Source organism: Uranotaenia lowii, chromosome 3, assembly GCF_029784155.1.
Source record: "Uranotaenia lowii strain MFRU-FL chromosome 3, ASM2978415v1, whole genome shotgun sequence".
In the NCBI taxonomy this organism is placed as follows: domain Eukaryota; kingdom Metazoa; phylum Arthropoda; class Insecta; order Diptera; family Culicidae; genus Uranotaenia; species Uranotaenia lowii.
Genome location: NC_073693.1, coordinates 158,209,047 through 158,228,166, shown reverse-complemented (window position 1 = coordinate 158,228,166; position 19,120 = coordinate 158,209,047). Strand labels below are relative to the sequence as shown.

The following is a 19,120-nucleotide window of genomic DNA, read 5'->3' as shown; positions in this document are numbered from 1 at the left end:
ACCTCGGTGGCTAGCGTTTAACTGAACAGAACGCACCAGAAGGCACCTGTTGGACTGAGATGCGAGTTTGCAATTTAAATCGGCGCATCTCACAATGACGAGCAGCGAGTCGCTGAAGGATCGTGCATTCGTTCAAATCGTTTCAGAAATTTCGTTTTGACTAACGTTGGCCACAGTGTGAAATTAATTTACAACTTCACGTTGAGCGAGAGGATCTGAAGTGATTGCAAAAGAAAACTACGAATTTGGGAATATTAAAAAAATAAAAATGCAGAAACTAAAATAGTACAAAAATGACAACAAAAAAAAACAAAAAAAAAACAATTACATAAATGACAAAAACGACCACAAAAATGACAAAAATGACAAAAATGACAAAAATGACAAAAATGACAAAAATGACAAAAATGACAAAAATGACAAAAATGACAAAAATGACAAAAATGACAAAAATGACAAAAATGACAAAAATGACAAAAATGACAAAAATGACAAAAATGACAAAAATGACAAAAATGACAAAAATGACAAAAATGACAAAAATGACAAAAATGACAAAAATGACAAAAATGACAAAAATGACAAAAATGACAAAAATGACAAAAATGACAAAAATGACAAAAATGACAAAAATGACAAAAATGACAAAAATGACAAAAATGACAAAAATGACAAAAATGACAAAAATGACAAAAATGACAAAAATGACAAAAATGACAAAAATGACAAAAATGACAAAAATGACAAAAATGACAAAAATGACAAAAATGAAAAAAATGACAAAAATGACAAAAATGACAAAAATGACAAAAATGATAAAAATGACAAAAATGACAAAAATGACAAAAATGATAAAAATGACAAAAAAGGACAAAAATGACAAAAATGACAAAAATGACAAAAAAAAAAAAATGACAAAAATGACAAAAATTACAAAAATTACAAAAATGACAAAAATGACAAAAATTATAAAAATTACAAAAATGACAAAAATTACAAAAATTACAAAACTGATAAAAATGACTAAAATGATACAAATGACAAAAATAACAAAAATGACAAAAATGACAAAAATGACAAAAATGACAAAAATGACAAAAATGACAAAAATGACAAAAATGACAAAAATGACAAAAATGACAAAAATGACAAAAATGACAAAAATGACAAAAATGACAAAAATGACAAAAATGACAAAAATGACAAAAATGACAAAAATGACAAAAAAGGACAAAAATGACAAAAATGACAAAAATGACAAAAATGACAAAAATGACAAAAAAGACAAAAATGACAAAAATGACAAAAATGACAAAAATGACAAAAATTACAAAAATGACAAAAATTACAAAAATGACAAAAATGACAAAAATGACAAAAATGACAAAAATGACAAAAATGACAAAAATGACAAAAATGACAAAAATGACAAAAATGACAAAAATTACAAAAATGACAAAAATTACAAAAATGACAAAAATGACAAAAATGACAAAAATGACAAAAATGACAAAAATGACAAAAATTACAAAAATGACAATAATGACAAAAATGACAAAAATTACAAAAATTACAAAAATTACAAAAATGACAAAAATTACAAAAATGACAAAAATGACAAAAATGACAAAAATGACAAAAATGACAAAAATGACAAAAATAACAAAAATGACAAAAATGACAAAAATGACAAAAATGACAAAAATGACAAAAATGACAAAAATGACAAAAATGACAAAAATGACAAAAATGACAAAAATGACAAAAATGACAAAAATGACAAAAATGACAAAAATGACAAAAATGACAAAAATGACAAAAATGACAAAAATGACAAAAATGACAAAAATGACAAAAATGACAAAAATGACAAAAATGACAAAAATGACAAAAATGACAAAAATGACAAAAATGACAAAAATGACAAAAATGACAAAAATGACAAAAATGACAAAAATGACAAAAATGACAAAAATCAAAAATGACAAAAATGACAAAAATGACAAAAATGACAAAAATAACAAAAATAACAAAAATGACAAAAATGACAAAAATGACAAAAATGACAAAAATGACAAAAATGACAAAAATGACAAAAATGACAAAAATGACAAAAATAACAAAAATGACAAAAATGACAAAAATGAAAAAAATGACAAAAATGACAAAAATGACAAAAATGACAAAAATGACAAAAATGACAAAAATGACAAAAATGACAAAAATGACAAAAATGACAAAAATGACAAAAATGACAAAAATGACAAAAATGACAAAAATGACAAAAATGACAAAAATGACAAAAATGACAAAAATGACAAAAATGACAAAAATGACAAAAATGACAAAAATGACAAAAATGACAAAAATGACAAAAATGACAAAAATGACAAAAATGACAAAAATGACAAAAATGACAAAAATGACAAAAGTGACAAAAATGACAAAAATAACAAAAATGACAAAAATGACAAAAATGACAAAAATGACAAAAATGACAAAAATGACAAAAATGACAAAAATGACAAATATGACAAAAATGACAAAATAACAAAAATGACAAAAATGACAAAAATGACAAAAATGACAAAAATGACAAAAATGACAAAAATGACAAAAATGACAAAAATGACAAAAATTACGAAAATTACAAAAATTACAAGAAATGACAAAAACTACAAAAATTACAAAAATTACAAAAATTACAAAAATTACAAAAATTACAAAAACTACAAAAATTACAAAAATTACAAAAATTACAAAAATTACAAAAACTACAAAAATTACAAAAATTACAAAAATTACAAAAATTACAAAAATTACAAAAATTACATAAATTACAAAAATTACAAAAATTACAAAAATTACAAAAATTACAAAAATTTCAAAAATTTCAAAAATTACAAAAATTACAAAAATTACAAAAATTACAAAAATTACAAAAATTACAAAAATTACAAAAATTACAAAAATTACAAAAATTGCAAAAATTACAAAAATTACAAAAATTACAAAAATTACAAAAATTACAAAAATTACAAAAATTAATAAAAATAAGAAAAATTAGAAAAAAATTACAAAAATTACAAAAATTCAAAAATTACAAAAATTACAAAAATTACAAAAAGTACAAAAATTACAAAAATTACAAAAATTACAAAAATTACAAAAATTACAAAAATTACAAAAATTACAAAAATTACAAAAATTACAAAAATTACAAAAACTACAAAAATTACAAAAATTACAAAAATTACAAAAATTACAAAAATTACAAAAATTACAAAAATTACAGAAATTTCAAAAATTACAAAAATTGCAAAAATTACAAAAATCATTAAAATTACACAAATTACAAAAATTACAAAAATGACAAAAATGAAGAACGTTGAAATCTTGTGCAAAACATGTGACTCAACAACTGTTAAGAACATTTTTAACATCAGTTTTTAAAATTAAAGCTCTATGACTCTGCTCTTGATAGAAACAAAGTTGTGACCCTGGTTATAATGTTTTCATATTTTTGCGTATTCTACAACTTTTAAAGACAAAATGAAGCTCTATCTCTTGAAACAAAAAAGTTAACATTTTCAATTTTTAATAGTAGTTTTGCCTAATGACTATATATAGTAATGACTACTTATTATAAAGACCCATAAAGGCTAATTTTTTTTAGTTATAAAGCATGATTGAAGGAGCAAATGTTCGGAAAAAAAATTAGAACTTAAAATCAAGACAAACGCGGTAGGAAAAAAGTTCCACTTTTTGCCCTTTCGAACCACTGTGCACTGGTGACATGATAGGTTGTCCACGTTTATTCAGTCTGTAAAGCTTAAATCGGCCAAAAAGGTGTATGTCTTAATTCTACCAAACACATAGCTTTACAGCACTATCGATTTTATTATAAATCTGTGACTGGTTACTACCAAAGAGAACATAGACAGCAAATTCATGCCTCGATTTTCAGCAAAAAAAAATGCTGGAAACGTCCAACTGATTTTTCCAGCACTTTATCTACATTGCTGAACCAGCAATCGATCTGTCAAAATTGGAATTTGTATTTTTGAAGGTGAAATTATTTTCACCCAAAGGAAGTTTTCGGTGAGTTGGCGATGGGCGCTCGCCATTCCAGTATACGATTTCTCATGTGTTAAACAGAGAAAGCAATAGCCTTCACTCTAAATTTCACTCCGATAAGCTGTCATTCTTATGGAAATCTGTAAGAGCAAGCAAAAGTGTAAATTTTAGTAGGCCCAAGCCCAGTTGATCGTTTCAATACTCTAAATATGAACTACAAAGCATAACTAAAAGAATATTCTTTTTACTAGTTCTGTAAATTTGCCTGCAAAAGTCCTATATAGTTTGTCAAAACTTCTTAAAGTCGCGTCGAGGTAAGATATATTTTTTCAAGTAATCCGATTGAAGTAGTAAATTTTTTAATCTTTATTTTCAGCCGGAAAACGACTTTAAAATTAAGGGCTGATCTTGGAAAAACATTCAGATTCCACACACACATACAGATGACCACACTGACATGACACTTAGAACAAAAATTCAACCATTTTGTCTAATTTTTTGTTGTCAGATTTTGCAGGTTCGCAACACCGACGGCAGGTGGCGAACCTGAAAAATTTGACAAAAAATGCCCTGTAGGAAAAATGGTCATGTTTAGCCCGATTTTCTCGTAGAAATTGCGTGTTTTATTTTGAAAGTTGGGTGACATTTCCTGACTGGGATAGCATTTCTTCAAATCGATCGATGCGCACTCTAGAATCGACATTGCGTACTGTTGGAAAAATTATCCAGAAAACGAAAACGAGTGTCCAGTCAGTATGATCAGTGGTAGTAACACTGACCATAGTAGCATAGTAGTAGTATATCACCACAGATGAAATACTACCTACTGGATTTCTCAAATATTTGATCAATCAAATGTTTCTTCACTAAATCAAAACGTAACTCTTTATACAGTAGTTTTTAAAAACTGTTTCATTAGCTAGAAAATGAGTAAAATTAGAAAAAATTAATTGTTTTTTTTTATTTAACCAATCATGGTTAATTCTTCTCGAGCGTGAATATCAAACAGAGATGCCAGGTGGTTTAGTTAAAAATCAAGTCACGCAGCAAATAATCCAGAATTTTTTAATAGAGAATTTGTTTTCGTGTGGTGGTGCACCGGGGCACTACCGGTAGTGCACTTTTTGCTGTTTTCATGCTCGTTTTCAGGATGACTAGTCCACTGGTAGTGCACCATAAAGTGGACGGTGGAACACTCTGAAAATATTCGGTGTTGCTTGCGCTCTCACCAATACTATCATGAATTTTGACAGCACATGCTTCCCGATGTAAACAAATATCAGCTGGTTGGTTTATTTCTATACCGTATAAATTGCGTTTGAGCTGTTTTTTTCTCTTTATTATCCCGAAGAACGGAAACTTGTTCCGGATTCAATACCAGTGCCGTTTCCAACAGAGGCGGAGAATTTCACCTGGATGGCACGTTCCAAAGCAAACAACGCTTCCAAGAAGAAATGTGCCCAGAAGGCTTGCTGCAATCAGTTCCGGGTGATGCCGAAAAAGAGCAGCAAATCCGAGTGCAAAAAGGCCAACCCAAAGATCTGGTGAAATCGCCCAAATCGAAAGTTTTCTTGTTCGGGAGGGTCCTATGAGTTGGTCTCCACAGCAAGAAGCGTTCAGCTGCATCGAAGCTACTCTGCTTCGAGCTGTGCCTTAGGGTGACGATGCTCGGTTGCGCCAAGTCCCGGATTCCCACCCGTTGCCCTTCAAAAACGGTAATTCGAGACAACACCCGCATTGGGAGCTTGAATTTCGTTTCGAACTGTTAGCAAAATTTTCTCCCCCGATTTCCGCGATCTGAGTTCGCCAATTTGACTTCCAAGAATTTTACTTTTGTCATCTGAAAACGGAAATAGGTACTCTAGGTATTTGCGAGGAATAAACGTTCAAAATACCGGAACCTTCAAGCTGGGGTAACTGCAGTCTACACAGCAAAAAATTTCTAAAAGTACACGGAATCTAAAAAACGAGCGATCTATTTTTTCTTGAGTGTAATTGCAAAAAGATGTAATTTTAAACTCCTTTTGATGTAATATTAGACTTTTTTCAAAAATAGGATAGAAATAAACTGTTTTGATGTAATTTTACATTGCGTCGTGTAAAAATCAACCGGTCAATGAAATTTATGTCACAAACCGTGTAAAGTTAGATCTGTTTGATTTAAAATTGAATGCAAATATTTAAATTCTGCCTTTTTATATTTCGTTAGTGTGCGCACAAAGTAAACAAGTCGAAAAATTATTCGGAAACGAGTCGATCAAAGGCGTAGCTACCTAGCACGCAGGCGTAGCAGCACTTCTAGAGTCTTTTAAAGTCGTAAGTATACGTGAAATGAAGAATGCGGTTGAAACTGACTAGTTTTTTCTCCATTACAGTAAGGTCAGATATTTTCGCAAAGGCTGATATTTATCCGGACAGTTATTATCCGGACAAACTTTTGTCAGATCAATTAAAGTGTCCAAGTGCTGACCGAAAGATCATGATGTTCCGGAACCATTCGAGGATACTGATGACGCTGAACTGTAAAAAACATCCGCGTGCTGGGAATCATCGGATGCAACAACAATTCCAGCTTGACGCTTTCCGTGATGGTGTTTTAATTTTCAGTTTTGTAAATAAATGTGAATTAAAAATAATACATGTGGGCGTATTCATTCAAAGACAAAAGCAAAAACCTGAATATTTAGCAAAAATATCAATATTTACGATAATAAATTTAAAAATTTACATCCCTGTGTATTTTTACACGACGGCTTTAGTGATCCGATTTCGTGCATTGGTTTCAATCTAAATTTACACGCCTCAAAAATTACATCCTGGAAAAAAATAAACCGTGATAGAATTTTACATCGAAATCGATGTTCCGTTTTCGTGCATCGTTTTCGATCTAAATTTACACGAATTTTTCTTGCTGTGTAGCAGCAGCAAACATAGACCACCCAGAATCAGCTGGTATTACAGTTATCATCAGAGCCAGAGGCAAATCTACCAAGCAAAATAAATCTGAAATCTTCACAATTCAACATAGTATATAAATTCATGCTAAAATTTTCATATTATTTAAAAGATAATGATCAACTAAAGTAAATTTCATTTCAATTTTCGAAGTCAAACGAAAACAAATACCAGCTGTAATGGATTTTTGACAGCTTGATGTTTTCTGTTGACACTGCCGATTTCACGTACACCAACAAAGGTGGGTGCGAAACTCGATTCATGCTCGTTTTCAGCGTGGAAGGTGCAACACTTTCGGGTGGTGAAAACAAATACGGTATAATACTCCACAAAACTGATGAAAACAATAAAGCAGCTTTGCTTCAAGGAATATTTAAATAAGGTAGTGCCGAGAGCCATATTGGATTTTTTTTGTGACGTCACAAAAACGATTGTATCGAAAATTTATATGAGAATGATAAGAATTTCAAAGTAAAACACATTTTAGAACAAAAATGAATTCCAATTTCATTTCGATTATGTTGTAAGGCCTCTATTTTACTATGTTCTGAAGTTTTTTGGTCCGTTGAAGATTGCATTATGTTTTTTTCTTAATTTATTAATGAATGCAACGTCGCCTTTTAGATAAAACGTGCAAAAATGAAGAAAAATCAGCTTTTAAAAGGTATAACTAGTAGATATTCGGTGTTCAACTGATTGTCATGATTTTAATTCAACTGGTTTACCATGTTCAATTCTTATGTAGAACAATTAACATCAATAAACGATTGTTAAATCAGTTAACTAAAATGCCAATAAAAGATTGCTGTTTTGTATAAAAATTTGTGTTTTGATCACTTTATCGCAATGAGGAGCTTTAACTGTACTAATTTGAACATTTTCATGTAAAAATTTGAAATAATTTTAAAGTTTTCCAAATTTCAATGGGGAAAATGTACCATTTTTTTTAACTTCAATGGTCTATTTTAAAGAAAAAATATTCGAAAATGCAACTTTTTTTGTACCGATCTTAAAGAGCAAGAATCCCTCTACAATAACATTTTATCAAAGTGGAAAATTTCTAGCAGATTCTTCAAATTATCAACGAAAAAGATAAGTTTCCTAGTAAATTAACAAATTTTGGGTGATTGTGACGTTTCAGTCTGTACCAATACTAGAGCAGGGCTGCCTTGGCACTACCTTCTTTAAATATTCCTTGGCTTTGCTTATACCGTATTCGTTTTCACCACCCGAAAGTGTTGCACCATCCACGCTGAAAACGAGCATGAATCGAGTTTTGCCCTCACCTTTGTTGGTGTGCGTGAAATCGGCAGTGTCAACAGAAAACATCAAGCTGTCAAAAATCCATTACAGCTGGTATTTGTTTTCGTTTTACTTCGAAAATTGAAATGAAATTTTTCTTTAGTTAATCATTGTCTTTTAAATAATATGAAATTTTTAGCATGAATTTATATATTATATTGAATTGTGAAGATTTCAGATTTATTTTGCTTGGTAGATTCGCCTCTGGCTCTGACGATAACTGCAATACCGGCTGGATCGCGGAAGTCGGGGGAGAAAATTTTCCTAACAGACCGAAACGAACGAAATTCAAGCTCCCAATGGGGGTGTAGTCTCGAACTACCGTTTTTGAAGGGCAACGGGTGGGAATCCGGGACTTGGCGCAACCGAGCATCGTCACCCTAAGGCACAGCTCGAAGCTGGCTTGCAGCAGAGTAGCTTCGATGCAGTTGAACGCTTCTTGCTGTGGAGACCAACTCATAGGACCCTCCCGAACAAGAAAACTTTCGGTTTGGGCGATTCCACCAGATCTTTGGGTTGGACTTTTTTGCACTCGGATTTGCTGCTCTTTTTCGGCATCGCCTGGAACCGATTGCAGCAAGCCTTCTGGGCACATTTCTTCTTGGGAGCGTTGTTTGCTTTGGAACGTGCCATCCAGGTGAAATTCTCCGTTTCTGTTGGAAACGGCACTTGCGTGAACATTGCTGGATTGGTCGAGAGGCTGCGCTGGTGAGTTTCATTGCAACCTAGAGAGCAGCGGTTCAATTCTCTAGACGTATCAATTTTTTTTTTGTAAAAGACGTATAATCAAAACAATATAATTAAAACCAATGAGATAGACCATGATAGACCGGCAACCTAGCAATCTGACATCTGAATGTCAGAGCAATTCTTTAAATCGGATTTTTTTTTCGGCGCGTAGAAGTTCCTTGACATTCCCTTAGAAGCTGAATAGCGTTCTCTACAGCCACCTAAACGAACTTGAAAGTAGCCTTAAGAACTTAAATTTTGGGCTGATTAGCATTCTCTTCAGACACAAACTAGAGCTGATTAAGCTTCTATGGAACCTTTTTAAGGGAATTCTGGTTGCTTGGGGTAGTACCGTGCCGACATCACCACGCCACAATAGACTCAGCCATTACCAGTATATAGAATGTATATTATGCATGCAGAAGAAATCCAAAATATGAGCGTTAATAATCGTAGCAGCTTTGCCTACTAGCGACACGTCGCTTACGTCGCGACGTTGAAAATAATAACGACGCACCGCAAGTTTCCTAGGATACCTGGAGCATGCGATTGATGGCCTAAGGAAAATGTACCGTAAATAACATAAACAATGTTCGAGTACACATCGAAATCGCCTACTGGACTGAAAAAGGCAAAACAAACCTGCGAATGACAGAAATCTCGCTAGTAAAAAAGCGTCGCTAGTCCTACTGTCGCTATTCGGTTTGGTGCTATACACATAATAATTATTTTGAAGTAATGAGTGTTATTCCCTAGACTGCAATATTGCGATCTGGCGACCAAAAAAAAAGGTCACCATGCACCTATAAAGTTCGCCATCCACACTTTTCCAGACCTTTTAAGGGATGAATCATCCTAAGGGATGAAAATCCCGGAAAAAAAAAAAAAAAAAAAAAAAAAAAAAAAAAAATTCCAGACCTTTCTCAAAATATTCCAGACATTTCTGGAAAACAGTTGGCATCACTGATCAGGACGGTCTCTAAATTACTGCACGCTCTTTTTTTTAAACTCAAAATTAAGTAGTTTTGGTTCAAAACAGCACTTCGGTGGCTTCCCTCAACTTTGAGTTTGACTGGGCAATAGCAAAATTAAGTTCTGATAGGCATACTCAATACTAAGTTCGGCAGCCGAACTCGAATTTATCCTTTTTTTCGAGGGTAGCTTATTTTCAGGGAATTGAATGATGATTAAAATTGGTTATACCCGGATGTTGCTGTGCATTGCAATTACAGAGCGGTGGAAAGTCCCGGTCAAAGAAAACTTCCGGATGTTACTTCCCACGGGAAGTAAACAACATCCGGTAGTTTCCGGACATTCCAAGCCGCTCACCATATGATGACAATGACGGACAGAATTTTACGCTGACACGGTGAACATGCATTTCATTATGAAGTTCCTTCATAGTCTTCCGGTAATTGTTCCGGAACGACATAATTTTGCGACGTGTTCGTTGGTTGGTGTTCCGGTTCGGACTGAACTCGCTAAGTGTTTTCAGTCCAACAAAGAGAGTTCAATTTTTAGTTTATAAGGTCGAACTCAGCTTTGATCCCTCGCCGAAGGAAAAAAAAAGGGATCAATTTTGAGTTCGCAGTTCGAACTCCGTTTTGATCCATAGCAAGGGGGAAAAAAGGGTACTTAACTTTAAGTTCATAGAATCGAACTATGTTTTGAACCTCGGTCATACTTAATTTTGAGTTAAAAAAAAAGAGCGTGCACGCTCTTTTTTTTAAACTCAAAATTAAGTTGTTTTGGTTCAAAACAGCACTTCGGTGGCTTCCCTCAACTTTGAGTTTGACTGGGCAACAGCAAAACTAAGTTCTGATAGGCATACTCAATACTAAGTTCGGCAGCCGAACTCGAATTTATGCTTTTTTTCGAGGGTAGCTGATTTTCAGGGAATTAAAGGATGATTAAAATTTGTTGTACCCGGATGCTGCTGTTCCGGTACATTGCATTGCAATTACAGAGCGGTGGAAAGTTTTGACATTCCCGGTCAAAGAAAACTTCCGGATGTTTCTTCCCACGGGAAGTAAACAACATCCGGAAGTTTCCGGACATTCCAAGCCGCTCACCATATGATGACAATGACGGACAGAATTTTACGCTGACACGGTAAACATGCATTTCATTATGAAGTTCGTTCATAGTCTTCCGGTAATTGTTCCGGAACGACATAATTTTGCGACGTGTTCGTTGGTTGCTGTTCCGGTTCGGACTGAACTCGCTAAGTGTTTTCAGTCCAACAAAGAGAGTTCAATTTTTAGTTCATAAGGTCGAACTCAGCTTTGATCCCTCGCCGAAGGAAAAAAGGGGATCAATTTTGAGTTCGCAGTTCGAACTCCGTTTTGGTCCATCGCAAGAAGGGAAAAAGGGTTCTTAACTTTAAGTTCATAGAATCGAACTATGTTTTGAACCTCGGTCATACTTAATTTTGAGTTAAAATAAAAGAGCGTGTGTGCAAAACAGGACACCTGGCACCTCTGAGTAAAAACAAATCACGCAAACTGTCACACGCACAGCGGTTTTATGCTTTTCGGTATCGGTTCACAAAACTTGTTAATCATTACGGTGGAAATTTTCAATAAGAAGGGCAAAGCATTTTAAACTGTTGCCTTTTTTGTCATAAAAATTGTAATCTTTAAAACATTTTGTGAGAATGGTAAGTAGTGAAATGAATTTACATGTTTTAAAGTTTCGTCTCCTCTTATTAATTTTGAGGTTATGTATTTGTTTTATTTTGCTTCATCACCATCAACTCCGTTTACTTGTTCTTGGTAGGCTCGACGATATGATTCCCGGACCACTATTTTCTCCCCGGAAGGTCGATTATATCAAGTGGAGTATGCCATGGAGGCTATCTCCCATGCCGGAACATCTTTGGGAATCCTTGCTAAAGACGGCATACTCTTGGCCGCCGAACGGAGAAACACCAACAAACTTTTGGATAGTGTCATCTTCAGCGAAAAAATCTACAAATTGAATGAGTAAGTATTTTTATCTCAAAATTTATTGATTTATCCTTTAATTTACTTGTTTATTTAATTTTCAGCGACATGGTTTGTTCGGTTGCTGGAATCACATCCGACGCCAATGTTCTTACCAATCTTCTACGAGTCATTGCCCAACGGTATCAGCTAAACTACGGCGAAGCCATGCCTTGCGAACAACTGGTGTCCCATTTGTGCGACGTAAAGCAGGCTTATACGCAATACGGTGGTAAACGTCCATTTGGAGTGTCAATCCTGTATATGGGTTGGGACAAACACTACGGCTACCAGTTGTATCAGTCGGATCCCAGTGGCAATTACGGTGGCTGGAAGGCTACCTGTATTGGAAACAACTCAGCCGTAGGATGACAAAAATGTTGAAATTAGCATTGGAATTCACTGTTTATTTTTTTTAGGCGGCTGTTTCGGTGCTTAAACAAGAACTAGGGGAGAGTGAAATTTCTCTGGTCCAAGCACAAGATCTGGCGGTTAAGGTGCTATCCAAAACCTTGGATATGACAAAATTGACCTCTGAGAAAAGTATGTTGAACTGTCTTATTGAACAAAATAAAATACTGAACATTATTTTTTCCACAGTTGAAATGGCCGTCTTGACTAGAGAAAACAACAAAACTGTTATCAAAATTCTTTCAAGCACTGAAGTGGATGCATTGATTGCAAAGTACGAGAAGGCTGAGGCCGAAGCAGAGGCAGCCAAAAAAGAGAAGCTGGCTCAGAAAGCGGATAAATAGGCGAGCTGTGTAAGTTAACTTGATTTATATTTTCTTTGTTTAACTATCCGCAGCCTTAAGAAAGGCATTAAATAATTCTAAACAATTAATATCTCTTAATAATCTCTCTTAATAACTCAATTCTGAAAAATACTGAGAAAAATCCTGCAATTTTTTAGGTGTTTTTTAAATTTAATATTAACTAGAAGTTCAAAAAATAGATGATGTGGGTAAGCGCTTATTCAAGAATTCAGTTTCGGAATGAACATAAATATCCAGAGTACCTAGAAAGTACTATACTATAACCTACTAAAATTTCAAATTATATTTTGATATGACATTAAATTCTAATAAAGAAAAAACTTGTATATGGCCGGACAACAAGGATTTTTCAAAAACGCATTATCTTATAATATTCAAACACAATGGAAATGAAGTAAATAACAGCCTGATATTTGATATGGTGTTTGAAATATGGTAATCCAATCTGTAAAAGTAAACCAATGATAGGGATCGAAAGCTTTTGCCTAGTAGTACGGAGAGGATCGCCTAAACTTTGCATTTTATTGTGTTCAATGTTTTTGACTTGTAAAATGTGAATTGCAAATCAAAGTCATCGTTGGTTGGTTATTTTTCGACTACCAGTAGATGATAAAAAACGTTAGTTCAGATGAAATATTTGGAAAATTCAAAAGAATTCGATTTGTCTATGACCAGAAGTTATTCAAAATTAAACATGATTTCAGCTTGACACTATCATTTTTTTCTCGAGTGGTTCATTTTTTTTATCTCTATGATAGCATGAGATAAGGATTGAAAAACGATAATATTTTGGTCCTCTGAAGAATTTTAAATTTTGCTGTCCGGTCATCGACAATTTTGGTCTAGTTTTTTTTTTAAACAAATGTACCTTTCTGGTTTGTCAAAAAAGCTTATATGAAAGAGTTCATCAAGTGTTCATTATTCAAAAATCCGTACAAGACCTGTGCAAGTCATTTGAGTAATTTTGTTGCGTTTTTGTGCCAATTCTCCTACCCTACCACATGAATATGTTGAAATTTTTTTTTATAATATAGGTACATAGTTTGGTAATCATAATATTGATACTTTTCAAATCAGTAAAGCAATCAATATTAACAAAAATATAATTCTGAGGTTATTGCTAAAAAATCTTGATTGTCCGGTAGTATATAAATTCCCATGCTCCCGTGGTATGCAAACGTAGACATTTTTGGTTCGAGACTTTTATTTACTTTATTATTTGCCAAAACTAGAGAAGTTTGTTGATATGTATGAAAATTTAACAAGATGCACTTAGATAAGCCGAATGTTGTAAAAATCAAAAAATACCAAAACTTTGAATATCATCCGTTTATTTTGTCAGTTTATCACAGTTTAACTCGATGTCCTTCAACTTATTGATAAACAACTGAAGTTCTTCGGGTGTGCAGGTGAATCTTACAATCGATGTTTTTTCGCTGTTTTTTCTGTTGAAAGACTCCAGTTCGATCAGGAAGGACAAATTGCCTGCTGTAATCGAGTAACTGGAAGACGATAGGTCCGAACGAAGTGTCCAGTTGGCATCGGTTACATGCGGTAGTGTTATACCATAGGATGCATTCAAATGAATGAAACGATCCCTTTGAGTCTCATATTTAGATGCTATCCTTTGAATGATTTCTGCATTGCTAAGATAGCTTTCCAAAAGTTGATAGATCTGTTGTTCGGAATATTTTTGTTTGCTAGCCATTATCAGTATGGTGGTTAACGCATAATGTCCATCGTTGGAAATCGGTTCTGCCAATATGCGAAAATTAACTTTATTTAAGCTTTAATTACTGCTTGGCATTTCATTTACCTTGAATTGGATGTTCCACTGTATTGAAAGCTTTGTCAATGATATCGACATAATCATCTGATTTATTCAGAAATTGTAGTCCACGTTTAACTGCTTCTGATAACTCCATCAATGAAAATTTACTGTAGATATTACAACTGTGTGTTGAAAAAATCCGATTTAAAAATCAGAAAAAAATGAATATGTGATGATTATTGTTAACCTACACGGACAAAACAAAACTACCCACTGTACTACTCACTGCTGGGTTGATTGGCATTAAGCCCCCAGTGCATAGTTTTGGGTGAGTAGTTTTGATTTACTGACTAGGTTATCATCGGTGTACCCACCCATGGTTAAAAGCAAGGTGTGTAAATATTCAGGAGGTGTTACCGAATATCGAATTCCCTATTCTGCCATTTTGGATATGTATAGGCTATGCAACTATGCGGAACTCATGAAGTTTGTTTACCAACAAACCACCGAAAAGCTGAGCAAAAAATAAACAAACTCATTGAGAGCTCCGCTCACTCTTCGCCTACTTATTGTGTATCAAAAGACCTTGGTCGCGTTAAGCCTAGTCCACACTCGGCAACTTGAAATGCGATTTCGGTTGCTAAGACTTGTTTATGTTTACATCTTGGTTGCTGAATGTCTCCCATACTAGTCGGGAGACTTGAGACGAGCATCTCATCAAATGTAAACAAAAACAAGTCTCAGCAACCGGAATCGCAGTCCAAGTTGCCTAGTGTGGACTAGGCTTTATTCACCAATTCGCCTGACTTTTTGAAAAGCAGCAAATGTTTTGAATGTTGTCAGCCGACACGAAGAACACGCGATCTTCACCCGGTAGTGTTTTGGTTAGAGGTCGTGGAAAAGAAGCGTAAAAATTCAGAATTTTAGAATTTCGACTGATAAAAATAGTCTTAAGCGACGACCATGGCAGCCTGTCTGGAAATAATAGACGATATCGAAGACCTCATTCAGTCGCAGGACATCACTCCTAAGGAACGTTACGCCAACAAAAGTAACGTCACAGTAAGATCGAAGCGAATCAACAAAGCTATCGAGAATCAGCAAAATGTTCAACCCGATCCGGAAAAAAACATTTTGTCAAGTGTTGTTCCCGGTACGCAGCATATATACATGAAGACATGGGGTTGTGCCCATAACAATTCTGATACTGAGTATATGGCCGGTCAGCTTGCGTCATATGGCTACAATATCACTAATGATAAAGTAAAGGCAGACCTATGGTTATTGAACAGCTGCACGGTGAAAAATCCTTCCGAGGACACATTTCGCAATGAAATTCAGGCAGCCAATCATGCTGGTAAACATGTGGTTTTAGCAGGATGTGTTCCTCAAGGCGCGCCAAAATCAGAATACCTTCAAGGGCTTAGCATAGTTGGCGTTCATCAAATCGATCGGGTCACTGAAGTGGTGGAAGAAACCTTGAAGGGACACTCGGTTCGACTTCTGCAAACGAAAAAAGTTAACGGAAAAAAGGTTGCTGGACCTAATCTAGCTTTACCAAAAATAAGAAAGAATCCGCTTGTTGAAATTATTCCCATCAATTCTGGTTGCTTGAATGCTTGTACGTACTGTAAAACGAAACATGCTCGTGCTGATCTGGTAAGCTATCCTCCAGAGGAAATTATCAATCGAGCTATACAGGTTTTCAAAGAAGGGGTATGCGAAATATGGTTAACTTCTGAAGATACTGGTAGGTTCCATTCAAAGTATTTAAAGCAAATTCTAAAAAAAAAATCTATTCTAGGAACTTATGGGAGAGACATTGGTACTTCACTTCCCGAACTACTGTGGAAATTAACTGAAGTTATTCCAGAAGGATGTATGTTGCGTTTGGGTATGACTAATCCACCATACATTTTGGAACATTTAGAGGAAATGGCAAAAGTTTTGCTGCATCCCAGAGTTTACAGTTTCTTACATGTACCGGTTCAGAGCGGGTCAGATTCGGTCCTAGGCGATATGAAGCGCGAATATTGCCGAGCTGATTTTGAACAGATTGTTGATTTTCTTATGGAAAACGTACCTGGCATAACGATTGCTACTGACATAATATGCGGTTTTCCAACCGAAACTGAAAACGATTTTCAATTGACCTTAACACTCTGTGAAAAATACCAATTTCCGAGTCTTTTCATAAACCAGTTTTATCCAAGGCCAGGAACGCCGGCTGCTAAAATGCAGAGAATTCCAGCAGATCAGGTAAAAAAACGTACTAAACGTTTGACTGATCTTTTTTACAGTTATGAGCCGTATAAAAACAAATACTCCGTGGGAAATGTTCAAAACGTTTTGGTTACGGAACTGTCGCACGACAAGAAGCATTACGTTGGCCATAACAAATTCTATGAACAATTTTTACTTCCTAAGAACGACAACCTGCTGGGAAAACTAGTAAAGGTAATGATTTGTATAATGAACTCGTTTAATTTATTGGAAACTAATTTTAAAATATTATGACAGGTTAAAATCGTCTCAATCACCAAATTCAGTATGCTAGCTGAAATTGTGCAGAACGAAAGTGATTGGGTGATATGCAGCCATAATGAAAAGGAAGCAGTTGTCTACAACAAGTTGGATGCTGACAGTTCGATACAAGAGAAAAATCATGGTTATATGGTACTCGGAGGGTGTTTAGCTATTTTCATGGCGCTTATTTATAGACTTTATATAACGTTGTTTTGATCAAGGCTAAAGTGCAGTAATGGATTGTTTTGATGATAAAATTCAATAAAATTGAAGCAAAAAAGAGTTAAATCTTCGGTAGCTCATTTGGATTTAGATGTGTTCAATATTTGTTTAAAAAATTTCTGAAAACAACCAGGAAACCGACATTTTTACGAAATTTTCACATCAATATTTATTACATAAATAGCAAATCACACATGTATCTAACAAAATAAGGAGAATTAGTTATTTTTTATTTTCATATATTCATAATTTCTACAATGAAAGAACTACAGTGAACAAGTTAATTTTAAGGCCACTTTTGGAAATAGTTTTCCAAGTGCAATTTTTAAAAGCAGAGCATGTTAATCAATATTTTAAAACCTAACAATATTATCTATAAATAATTTGGAAGACCTTGGAATCTGACTGTTCAAATGTTGTTGACCGATTCTTAAGCTGGAATGATGGATGAGTTTTTCCGAATTTGCATTGCATTCAAAGCGTTACATTTTGTTCCGAATGTGTTGGCCTGCGTTTTTTCCATACAACTTTCATGTGGTACACGGTTTCTTTGTGTTTATTCTCCCATAGCAATTTCGTCATCCTTCCTATACTTGGATCGTCAACATTTCGAACCCAGTCCAAAACAAAATGATATATTTGCTAAAAATGTATGGAGAGTATTAGAATAGAACTTGTAGTTTCAAATATATAGATGAACCTCAGATAACGTCGGGTTGTCGCACTCGAAGGCTTGTATCTGCCCTTCGGAATATTCAAGGCACCTAGCAAAGCTTTTCCATTGATATCCCAAATGACGCGATATTGCATCCATCATGGCATTGTCCAGTTCATCTTCGCAATCCATCATCAACCTGATTGTTTCCGATAATCGTAGTTTGGCGTAGTTCCTTTGTTGGCCAATGCTATCTGCTGGATTCTCCCCGCTTGTAGGTGAATTAATTGTGATTTTGTGACCGATGTGCACGTTACTGGCGTTGTTAATCTTGAACACCTGGATGCCAGCAGAATTGCTTATAGCTGTTTGTGGTGCTGACAAAGTGTTGTTTTGAATATTATTGACAATGTTTGCCGTGGCAGGTTGCAATTGGTCCTGGGGCTGGGCAACAGGACTCAGCTGCGAAGACGTCGCTCTAGTGACAAGAGCCACTTCCGTGTTGTTAACCAACGATTGAGATTGGTCAGTATTATTTTGAGCATTCGTCACTTGTGGTTTATATTCTTCGGAACTTGCTGAAATAATAGCAGCATCGGTTTCTAACTTTGATGATTTGGAGAAAATAGATGTGAAAATATTTTTAAATTTAGCCATTTCACTATAGTATCACCAATAGCACGAAATAACATAAATTAAAAATTGCTTTTTTTGGTTGTGATGTTTTGACAAAGAAAAAGGGAAATCCGGTAATTCACCATGCAGAGTGATCGAATGAAAAAAGGTTAAACAATTTAACAGGTATTACACAGTAATATTATTTTTTCAATGTGTTAGCATCGTTAGCATAGGGTTGGCAAAAGCTGCAAATGTAGTTCCTTGTGGTGAATGGTTTGTGTATTTTGTTTCAAGATCAAAATCACGTAGAAAAGAATTATATGCAAATAAAATCAGAAATTACTAACATAAACACAAATCATTTTAAAAACATTAATGTTGCACGCGATTTGTATTTGTCTTTCAAAACTTGCGTCAAGTTGCAAATATATATTTTATATAAAAAATCGACATAATTTAATAGTAATTGTATAGGAAAATTGATAATTTATTTATATACGAAAAC

At 34.2% G+C, this 19,120-nt stretch overlaps 4 protein-coding genes across 5 annotated transcripts; 2 read left to right on the top strand and 2 right to left on the bottom strand.

Annotated features, from left to right (window-relative positions):
- The first annotated feature begins 11,558 nt into the window (after positions 1–11,558).
- Positions 11,559–12,904, top strand: LOC129754235 (proteasome subunit alpha type-4). The gene is made up of 5 exons (XM_055750165.1): positions 11,559–11,722; positions 11,842–12,047; positions 12,113–12,410; positions 12,467–12,590; positions 12,648–12,904. Exons 1-5 carry the CDS (start codon positions 11,720–11,722, stop codon positions 12,800–12,802), a joined length of 786 nt encoding a protein of 261 aa, XP_055606140.1. The 5' UTR covers positions 11,559–11,719; the 3' UTR covers positions 12,803–12,904.
- Positions 12,905–14,137: 1,233 nt separating this feature from the next.
- On the bottom strand, positions 14,138–14,924 carry LOC129754236 (COMM domain-containing protein 3). Of its 2 annotated transcripts, none has more exons than XM_055750166.1 (3): positions 14,846–14,924; positions 14,640–14,776; positions 14,138–14,599 (listed from the first exon to the last, which is right to left on the bottom strand). In XM_055750166.1, the coding sequence occupies exons 1-3, from the start codon at positions 14,896–14,898 to the stop codon at positions 14,154–14,156; spliced, it is 636 nt and encodes a 211-aa protein (XP_055606141.1). In that variant the 5' UTR covers positions 14,899–14,924; the 3' UTR covers positions 14,138–14,153. The 2 variants fall into 2 exon arrangements, with proteins under 2 accessions (XP_055606141.1, XP_055606142.1); XM_055750167.1 differs by having other exon boundaries at positions 14,138–14,578.
- A 382-nt stretch (positions 14,925–15,306) lies between these two features.
- On the top strand, positions 15,307–17,763 carry LOC129751749 (threonylcarbamoyladenosine tRNA methylthiotransferase). Its single transcript, XM_055747438.1, has 3 exons — positions 15,307–16,344; positions 16,399–17,051; positions 17,115–17,763. Exons 1-3 carry the CDS (start codon positions 15,558–15,560, stop codon positions 17,334–17,336), a joined length of 1,662 nt encoding a protein of 553 aa, XP_055603413.1. The 5' UTR covers positions 15,307–15,557; the 3' UTR covers positions 17,337–17,763.
- LOC129751750 (protein immune deficiency) lies at positions 17,522–18,774 on the bottom strand. Its single transcript, XM_055747439.1, has 2 exons — positions 18,043–18,774; positions 17,522–17,984 (listed from the first exon to the last, which is right to left on the bottom strand). The coding sequence occupies exons 1-2, from the start codon at positions 18,652–18,654 to the stop codon at positions 17,817–17,819; spliced, it is 780 nt and encodes a 259-aa protein (XP_055603414.1). The 5' UTR covers positions 18,655–18,774; the 3' UTR covers positions 17,522–17,816.
- Between the last annotated feature and the right edge of the window lie 346 nt (positions 18,775–19,120).

What these genes read in the sequence shown, in the direction of transcription:
- LOC129754235 (XM_055750165.1), top strand. An exon ending in GTATTGGAAACAACTCAGCC is followed by an intron (nt 12,411 to 12,466) that starts GTAGGATGACAA and finishes TATTTTTTTTAG; the next exon opens with GCGGCTGTTTCGGTGCTTAA. An exon ending in AAAATTGACCTCTGAGAAAA is followed by an intron (nt 12,591 to 12,647) that starts GTATGTTGAACT and finishes TTTTTTCCACAG; the next exon opens with TTGAAATGGCCGTCTTGACT.
- LOC129754236 (XM_055750166.1), bottom strand. Translation starts at nt 14,898, where the DNA reads ATGCCAATCAACCCAGCAGTGAGTAGTACAGTGGGTAGTTTTGTTTTG. An exon ending in GGTAGTTTTGTTTTGTCCGT is followed by an intron (nt 14,777 to 14,845) that starts GTAGGTTAACAA and finishes TTCAACACACAG; the next exon opens with TTGTAATATCTACAGTAAAT. An exon ending in AGTGGAACATCCAATTCAAG is followed by an intron (nt 14,600 to 14,639) that starts GTAAATGAAATG and finishes GCTTAAATAAAG; the next exon opens with TTAATTTTCGCATATTGGCA.
- LOC129751749 (XM_055747438.1), top strand. Translation starts at nt 15,558, where the DNA reads ATGGCAGCCTGTCTGGAAATAATAGACGATATCGAAGACCTCATTCAG. An exon ending in GTTAACTTCTGAAGATACTG is followed by an intron (nt 16,345 to 16,398) that starts GTAGGTTCCATT and finishes AATCTATTCTAG; the next exon opens with GAACTTATGGGAGAGACATT. An exon ending in TGCTGGGAAAACTAGTAAAG is followed by an intron (nt 17,052 to 17,114) that starts GTAATGATTTGT and finishes ATATTATGACAG; the next exon opens with GTTAAAATCGTCTCAATCAC.
- LOC129751750 (XM_055747439.1), bottom strand. Translation starts at nt 18,654, where the DNA reads ATGGCTAAATTTAAAAATATTTTCACATCTATTTTCTCCAAATCATCA. An exon ending in ACAACCCGACGTTATCTGAG is followed by an intron (nt 17,985 to 18,042) that starts GTTCATCTATAT and finishes ATACATTTTTAG; the next exon opens with CAAATATATCATTTTGTTTT.